The sequence below is a fragment of the Protobothrops mucrosquamatus genome, unplaced genomic scaffold (assembly GCF_001527695.2).
Source record: "Protobothrops mucrosquamatus isolate PMUCROS unplaced genomic scaffold, P.Mucros_1.0 scaffold918, whole genome shotgun sequence".
Taxonomy (NCBI): domain Eukaryota; kingdom Metazoa; phylum Chordata; class Lepidosauria; order Squamata; family Viperidae; genus Protobothrops; species Protobothrops mucrosquamatus.
The window spans coordinates 575,553-584,537 of NW_015387169.1; the positions used below are offsets into that span (position 1 = coordinate 575,553).

At 40.4% G+C, this 8,985-nt stretch overlaps 1 protein-coding gene across 1 annotated transcript in view; it reads left to right on the forward strand.

Annotated features, from left to right (window-relative positions):
* Positions 1-8,985, forward strand: part of MST1R (macrophage stimulating 1 receptor) — a 55,465-nt gene that overhangs the window by 35,212 nt on the left and 11,268 nt on the right. The window contains exons 11-15 of the mRNA XM_015819422.1: positions 720-941; positions 1,842-1,979; positions 7,016-7,172; positions 7,441-7,533; positions 8,354-8,554. Of these exons, the coding sequence (XP_015674908.1) occupies positions 720-941; positions 1,842-1,979; positions 7,016-7,172; positions 7,441-7,533; positions 8,354-8,554 (811 nt within the window). The remainder of the gene's footprint in view (positions 1-719; positions 942-1,841; positions 1,980-7,015; positions 7,173-7,440; positions 7,534-8,353; positions 8,555-8,985) is intronic.

Sequence of the window (8,985 nt, forward strand, 5' to 3'; positions counted from 1 at the left end):
AGAAGTCCCAAATGTGCTTTTCCACGAGGCAACTGTACTTTCTTTTTTCTCTTTGAAGACGTTTCGCTTCTCATCCAAGAAGCTTCTTCAGCTCTGTTCAGTTCTCTGTTCAGTTCTCTGTTTTGGATGAGAAGTGAAACGTCTTCAAAGAGAAAAAAGAAAGTACAGTTGCCTCGTGAAAAAGCACCTTTCAGACAACCATGACTTGGATGACTGAGAATCTCCGTAGACATCTCTAAGAAGGTTGAAATTATTTTCAGCCATTATATGAGAGACAAAATCCAGATCACAGATTTGAAAAGAACCACACATCCAAGAATTTGCCAAATTGTGCAGGGTGTGAAATTCTATGTTACACAATTTTCCTTTAATCTAGAGCAGGGGTGTCAAACTGCCGGCCCATAGGCCGGTTGCATCATACGGAGGCCACGCCCACCCCAGCTCCGGCAATGCAAAAAAAGTCACAATACTCCGCGACACGTCATGTGACACAGCGAGTTTGACACCCGTGATCTAGAGGATGTATGTGCTGCCATTTTTCACATTCAGATATATTCTCAAATTCTTGAACGCCTTCCTATAGCAATTCCTTTTATGGTCATTTTCATTTTGTATATGTTTGTTCAGACAATTGAACTCCTGCATAAGCTGGTATATTGGCGTAGATTAGGTTGATAAAATGAAGCCAGATGAAAGTGCTCTGATTTCTGTCATTTCAGGTATGTGGAAGGCCACTGTCCACAGATATATTGGTGTGTCAAAGTCCTGATTATCCATCTGGAAATAAAGTGGGACATATTGATGGGAACCTGAGGGTCTTGATGGATGGAGTTCTGGGGCAGAAGACATTTCGTATCCGCTACTACCCTAAGCCGGTCATTGATCTCTTTGAAAATCACATTTATGAACTCCAACAAGGAGAGGACAAGATTGAAATCACTGTAAGTATGAGGCTTCCCTATCCCAAAAATTTAGCAAGGAAGGCTCTGCAGCCTTGGGAGAATGAGAGCTAATTCAAAATCTGTTAAACTGGTTTGATATATATGTACCTTTGTCCACTTGAATGGTATACTTGCATGAATAGTGTAACATCAGTAACTTGGACTATGCTGGTTAAGTCACTTAAATGTTCTTCTGCGGGAATATTAAAGTTTCTGCTCATGCGTGCTTCTTCAGATCCGATAATCCTCTCTAGTATTTCATTGTTTACATTTGTATGCTTTCCCATTAGTATATATTGACTCAAATTCAAGTCAGTTCACAGTGTATATTAGAACTCAGCATCTTTCAAAAATTACTTGGAAGAGATACTCCAGGCTTGGATGAACAGAGCATCCCTGATTTTTCAGACATTTGTATGTAAGCCTGAAAAATGGTGGTGCTATTTTAAACATGCCATTAAAGTTTAATGAGAGAGTCTGAAAAAGCTTGGGCTGTTTTAAAGAATACAGAGAGGGGCTCTGAGATCGGAAGCACTTATTTTGGTTCATTTTTGAGGGTCGTACAGCCCTAATGTACATTGTTGAGAGTAACCAATTAAAGACAATTCACAGAAATTGTGAAAGAACTATAGTTTATAGTCTTCCAAGGGCTAGATATTAATGGGAAATAATTGTGAGAAAATGCCTCACTCACAAAACAAGCAAATGGAGGTGGGGAGTTAAGGTACTTTGAGAATATACAACATCAATTGGGTTTTTGGGGATTAAGAAATTTGTATGTGGAATTCAGCGCAGGATTATTTGGGACACTGGGTGGAACTGAGATATAAATCCAATAGACAATGCTGATAAGTAGGATTGATCCTTGGCTATAATCAAGTATTTACATTTCTCTCACAGCATAAGGGACTGGATGCTCTGGCAGACTGCATGAACATTTCTATGTCAGTAGCTGGTACAGATTGCTACCTCACTATACTGAAGGATCAGGTGACCTGCCAAATACCCAACATCCCTGGGGATCGTTTGCCAGTACAGGTATAGGAAAAAATTCTTTGCAGTCAGATCTAATGTTATGACTTAATTCCTCCCTTTGAACCTCATCCTTTTCATCCTACTTATCCAGTAGCTACAAAACTCATGGGCAATCAAGCACGCTAGAAATTATCCACATGCCTGTTAGTATTTCCACACAATTTCTTTGCAGCCTGCTTGCATCTATTTCTTTTTTTGTATAATAGTTTTTATTGAAATTTAAAAAACTAATACAAACAAAGGATAATGTAAACAAACAAAAAACCAAAGAGAAAGTGCAAAGAGAGAAAGAAGGCAGGGAGGAGAAAAGGGGAAAGATATATAAAAAAAGAAAATATATAGAGAGAAAGAACCAACTTCCCCATTCCTCAAGACAAGTATAAACATTTTCAATTGCTTAAGACCTTCTGTAATATTTGAATCAAAACTGTCTTCATCCCATGTTTCATCTTTTATCTAATGGCAAATATAAACTTTATTTTTTGATCTTAATCAGCAAAAATCCATTAAAAGCTACCAGAAATAACAATACATATATTTTAACTTTAAACAAGTAAGTCGATTTCATAATTCTTTCTGGTTCTTTACATGATACTTTGTAATTTTTAAAAAATTCTTCTTCTTCTTTTAATCAACAAAAATAAAATACAGAACAGAAAAACAAACATTCAACACTAACAATGAAAACAAAAAAAAATTGGGTGCAAGAAAAAGAAGAAAATCCCAAATGTCAAATAGGTCTCTTCTTTTAAGCCGATTTTATTGTATCAGACCAAATATCCTTAAATTCTTCCAGAGCTAAAATATTTTTCTCTGTTCTGTATTAGCAGGAATTCTCCTTTAATTATGAGGGTAATTCGGAAATAAACCTCTGTTTGGTTATCAATGACAGACACTTGCAGATACAGAATTTTTATTATATACATTAGAAAACTACAACATTACATTACTTTTTGACATAATCACCATTCAAATTGAGGCACTTGTCATAACGTCTTACAAGATTTGAAATTCCTTAGTAGTAGTTGCTCGGCCGGAAGTGGTGCCATAGAAAATCCTGCCAATGTGAAGATGCCAAAGAAGTACAGCTAGTGAAGTTCATGGAGTGTGGTTCAACCATCAATTCAGAAGTCTACTGTGAAACGTTACAAAAACTCAGACGAGCTATCCATAACCAGCGTTGGGGCATGGTGACTTCCGGTGTGGTGTTCGTTCACAATAATGCTCACCCGCACACCGCTAGACGCACCCAAGAACTTTTGAAGAAGTTCCGTTGGGATGTTTTTGATCACCCCCCATAGCCCAGATTTGGCGGTTCTCCTCCTTCCTCACCGATCGCACGCAGTCTGTATTGGCAGGGGGGCAGAGGTCGGCCCCAAGGCCCCTAACTTGGGTGCCACAAGGGTCGGTCCTCTCCCCCTTACTGTTCAATATTTATGTGAAGCCGCTGGGGGAGATCATCCGTGGCTTTGGGGTGGATTTCCATCAGTACGCTGATGATACTCAGCTGTACATTTCCACCCCAGGCCACCCTAATGATGCCCTTGACGTGATGGCCCGGTGTCTGGAGGCCATACGGGTCTGGATGGGGAGAAACAGACTCAGGCTCAACCCTTCCAAGACTGAGTGGCTGTGGTTGCCGGCTCCCAGGTATGGTCAGCTGACTCCATCGCTGACTATAGGGGGCGAAACTCTGGCTCCCTCGGAGAGGGTACGCAATTTGGGGGTCCTCCTGGATCCACGGCTGACACTGGAAGACCAGTTGACGGCTGTNGGGTGATTCCGGATCTCCCCTCCTTCCGCCGCGCCCTCAAGACTTGGTTGTTTCAGCGGGCAGGACTGGCCTAGGGGTATTTTAAATTGGTTTTAACTAAATTTTAGTAGAAACGGCCTATTTAAATATTTATTTTTAATTATTCTCTTAAATTTTGTATTGTATTTGTATCAAACTGTTTTTAAACTGGCTGTAAGCCACCCTGAGTCCTCCGGGAGAAGGGCGGGGTATAAATATAATAAATCTTAATCTTAATCTTGGCGCCGAGCAACTACTACTAAGGAATTTCAAACCTTGTAAGACGTTATGATAAGTGCCTCAATTTGAATGGCGATTACGTTGAAAACTAAGGTAATGTTGTAGTTTTCTAATGTGCATAATAAAAATTCTGTATCTGCGAGTGTCTGTCATTGATAACCAAACGGAGGTTTATTTCCGAATTGCCCTTGTATAATCTAATTCTTTCTCATTATCTCTAGTAACCAGTCTCCTCTTATTGTGTTTTTCTTTCATCCAGAGCATTTCTCAGGAAGAGATTTCTTACACTTAAACTCAGATCTTCATATATTTTAATAGGACTTTGAACAAACAACAAGAAATATTCTTTGTTTAAAATGTTCCAAAATCGTCATTCTAATCACATTTTTGGTGCTTATTTCCAAATAATTTATTTTTCTTTACGTTTTTAAAAAATCTTCTTTCACTGCGAGTTGAAGGGAAAAAAATCACCCAGTGTAAAAACATTTGTCCTTCTGAAAGTTCTTAGTATCCAAAAACCAATGTAAAAGCCAATTCCAATAAAAATGATTAAGAGGGGAAATGGGTGAGCCCAGTGCCCTTACAAAGGGCTGCAACCGATTTTCAGAGTTCTAAAACCTGCTGGAGACCGCTAGCTTATAGTCCCATCATGAGGAGCATTTGTTAGGAGTCTTCTGGGTGATCATAAGTCCTCTCTTTCTCTGGAGAAGAATTCCTTCTAGCACTGATGATATTACCTAGTTTGGTAATGAAGTGTCTAATGAAATCACTAAACTCAGAGAGCACCAAGGACCCCACAGGAATTCAGAGTGTTGGTTCCTTCACTGGTTCTACTTTTTAATAGCTTGTGCGCTCAGGGTAAGATTAATTTTGACCATTAAGGTAAATTTTTAAAGAAGGCTTTATTATGTATACACCAAATGCTCATTTTGGTGGCAGAATAGTGGGGAAAGTTCCTGACTTCCTTTGGCATTGATGCTTAGATGCACTTGTCACACAAAAAGTTTTCCAACTTGGATTCACTAAGGATCCCTATAGTCCTTCCCCATGTTCAATTTACTTTGTATCCTTAACATTCCCAAGCAGTGTGAATGTAGACAGATGCAAGTCAGGAGACAATATCCTGAAAATCTCCAAAGAGTACTAAAGCCTTTGGTTACACAATCAGTTCCAGCACTCTGGCTTTCTGCACACATTGAAAAATAGCAACAGTGCTCATGCATTCACTGCCTCATTAAACCACCTCCCAGATCGCCCAGCTGGCAACCCAATTTAACTTTCATTGGATTAATCTTTGCTAGCATGGTGTTTCCTCCTCTCAGATAATTGCCACAAGCGTGCATTTTCTTTTGATGTGGGACATTTCCCCCAGACCACCATTTTTCTTACCTTTACATTTTAATTGTTGTAGTTATGTCACTCTGCAACTGTCTTCCCCTTGCTGGTGAGTTAATCCTAAATAGATCACCATTTCAGGTGGGCAGTGGGATACTACAGAAAAACACTCCAGACTCACTGCACCCCTCCCTTGTTATTTCTTTACACACCCCCCCCAATTATTGGGGGAATTACAAATTCACCCATTAGATGACCTGGTAAGAATGGGAGATGTTACAAAGCACAGTGGCACCTTCACTGTGATAGGAAAGCAGGACAAGGCACGATTTCCTGAGAATGGTCAATCATCTTTCTTTCCTTCCTTCCTTCCTTCCTTCCTTCCTTCCTTCCTTCCTTCCTTCCTTCCTTCCTTCCTTCCTCCCTCCCTCCCTCCCTCCCTCCCTCCCTCCCTCTCTCTCTCTCTCTCTCTCTCTCTTTCTCTCTGTCTCTCAGCATTCACCAAGCTTTCTGGGTTGGTGCCCTGGTGCAGGGAGGGGATGCGATGGTTTTGTGTGAGGTGCAGGCCCATGCACACACATGCACACAGCTTCATTTGTGAGCATGCAAGTAGGGCTGCGAGCGCTGGTGCTTGCCACCCGCGCAAGCGGGATTGTGAGCGCCGGCACCTGCCACTTACACAAATAGGGCTGTGAGTGCCAGTGCTTGCTGCTCGTGCCCCGGCCCACCACTCATGCAGCCAAGTTACAATAGGCCGGGGCACGAGCAGCAAGCACCGGCGCTCACAGCCCTTTTTGTGCAAGTGGCAGGTGCTGGCACTCACAGTCCTACTTGCGCGAGTGGCAAGCACCGGCGCTCGCAGCCCCACTTGCACAACAGGCGCCGGCACAACAGTCTTTATTATTTTTTCTCTGATCAAACTGCTTTGCCATTTCTGCAACTTCAGTTAATTCTATAATTATATAATCTATCTTCATCTTAGTTTGTTCTTTATCTCCATTAATAAATCCTCATATGTTTGCCATCATTTTTATCTGCTTTTTCTCTTCTATAAAAAGCTTCCTTTGTGGATTTTAGTAAGGTTATCTTTAAAAACAATGTGGGTTTATATTTATTCTATGTTTTTAATATTAGGTTTCTCAATTATTCTTAAAATCCACATTTACTTTCACTTTGTCATCCCATAAGATACCATTTTCACTTATTTTTATCCCGCCTTTATTATTTTTATACATACCTCAAAGAGGCAAACATACCTTATACTCCTTCCTTCCTCCTACTTTCCACACAAGAACAACCCTACAAGGTGAGTTGGACTGAAAGAGAATGATTATTTTTCTCCATTCCCAAAATCCTTACCACTAGTTTATCCCCTCAAATTTACTCTTTGACTCCACTTGTTTTTCCTACTTCCCATATATATGCTTATATATCCTTTCCCCCCTATGTTAATGTCCCATTCTTTGCCAGGAAATTCCATCACCTAGATGAGCACCAACCTCATCGTTTACACCAGCAGTGACGTAGGGCTTCTGCCTACATTTAAAAACTCTTATGCAAAGATGGAAATGTCAGCTCTCCATTTCCCATGTCCTTCATTCCTTCTGCTCTCCCTGTCCCAGATTCTGCCATTGTTCCGTGCCGATAATCACATGCCTTTTCTTTCTTGTAGATCTGTGTGAATGGAAACTGCATAGACTTAGGATATGTGGTTGTAATCCCCATGATGTCTCCTCTCGCTATTGTATTCGGAGCTGTCATAGGCATTCTGTTCCTTTCCGGTTCGGTGTTTCTATCTTTGAAATATATTCAACGGAAGAAGAAGGGAGGTAACTGCAAGTTTCTTATGATACTTTCTGGCCAGAAAAGTACAGTCGGTCCAGATGTTCATTTATTCCCTGTAAATTCTTCACAGTAATAATAGCAACACTACCTTGCATTTAGTTTTGACACTTCATCAGAGAATGGGCATGTATAAAATATGGCTTAATCACTGGACTTTCACAAAGTGAAAAAGGGAAGAGTGGATAATGGACCAACTCTAGAATAGTGACGAGATGAATGTTGCTGGATAGACATTTTGTTTTCTTCTTGCAGGAACTGAGAATTTAGAAAGGCTTTCTAGCTTCAACAGGGACACAATCGGAATTCCTCTTCTTCCTTCTAACACTGGATATGTGGCTTCTTCTGGTAAGAATTCATAACAGGACTTGGAACTGGTATTTTAGAGCCAATGAGACAGATCAACTTGCTAGCCATCAGTCCGATATGCTGATGCCCAAATGTGTTCGGTTGGGATGGTTTTTTTAAAAATTTATTTTGTTTCCCCAGGACTGACATTTTCCTAGTTAGAATAATTCCTTCTAAATATTTCTATAAGCAAAAATACATTGCTCAAGAACTACATAAGCTAATGCCCTTCTGGTACTAAAACACTGCCCTCATTCTTCCCATTGCTTCGATGGGAGGAACCTGCAATAGTTCATTACAATGTGAAGATATTATCTTGCCAAAGATTCAGAAAAGGGAACAAATGTAAGATGGACATGAACTTTGCTCACCATCTTATTCTATTTAAGAATGGCATACCCACTTTTAAACTCCTCTACAGAGAGGAACAAGTGCTATATTATGTCTTACTCTCAGAGATATGTGTGTGTGCATATGGGGGGGATTTCTCTATTTTTTTTTACATGGTATAACAATTTGGAACTTAATAATAATAAAGTTGGAAGGGACCTTGGAGGTCATCTAGTCCAACCCCCTGCTCAGGCAGGAAACCCTATACCATTTCAGACAAATCTATACCATTTCAGTCAACTTGTCGGATATGTACTAAGGTCTGGATTCCCAACAGGGTTTGAGCCCCTTAGTAAGATCAATGACTCTGTACATCTGATGAATTTCAAATAGAACGAAACTGGTCGTGTACTGCCTTCTGGCGGCCAATATAAATAAACATTCTGTTTAATACCCTCTCCACCTTCTCTTATTGGCATTTCTGTGGCAGAGACCCCAAACAGAGGCTCTTCTGGAGTGAGATTTGGAAGCACCTCCTACACAGGCAGCAGTGATGGTTCTGCTATGCCTTTCATGCGAGTGCCTTCATACTCTATAAACAATTTTCGGCCAGAATTGTTGGAAGAAGTGAAAGATGTCCTCATTCCAGAAAAGGAGCTCATTTTGTACACAGATCAGATCATTGGGAAAGGCAAGTGTCATTTAAGCCGTCCCTATCAGCAGTAAATCACAAAACTTCTTTGTCTGTTGTTTTTTGCTGTCTGTGTTGAAAGAATGCCACTTTCTCCCTGGCAGATGTTTCTTTGATTACTTCCTGTTGCTCTTCATTAGTGTCTTTGCCAGATGTTTCTTTGATTATTTCCTGTTGCTCTTCATTAGTGTCTGAGCCTCTTTGGCTAAAGCAGGAAAGCAGCAAGAAGAGAAGAGAGGATTTCCGTTGTCACAAGAAATAAGTAGCATTTGAAGGGCAAGTAAAAACAAAGAAGCTAAGTAATGTGCAGGCCTGCTATTGAGAGCAGGTTAGTAATATGTCTTTCCCACAGAACAATCTGGCAAAAAGAGCCAGGTACTTCTTCAACAAGAACTCTGGGATAGTTATCCACATGACCTTTATAGTACAGC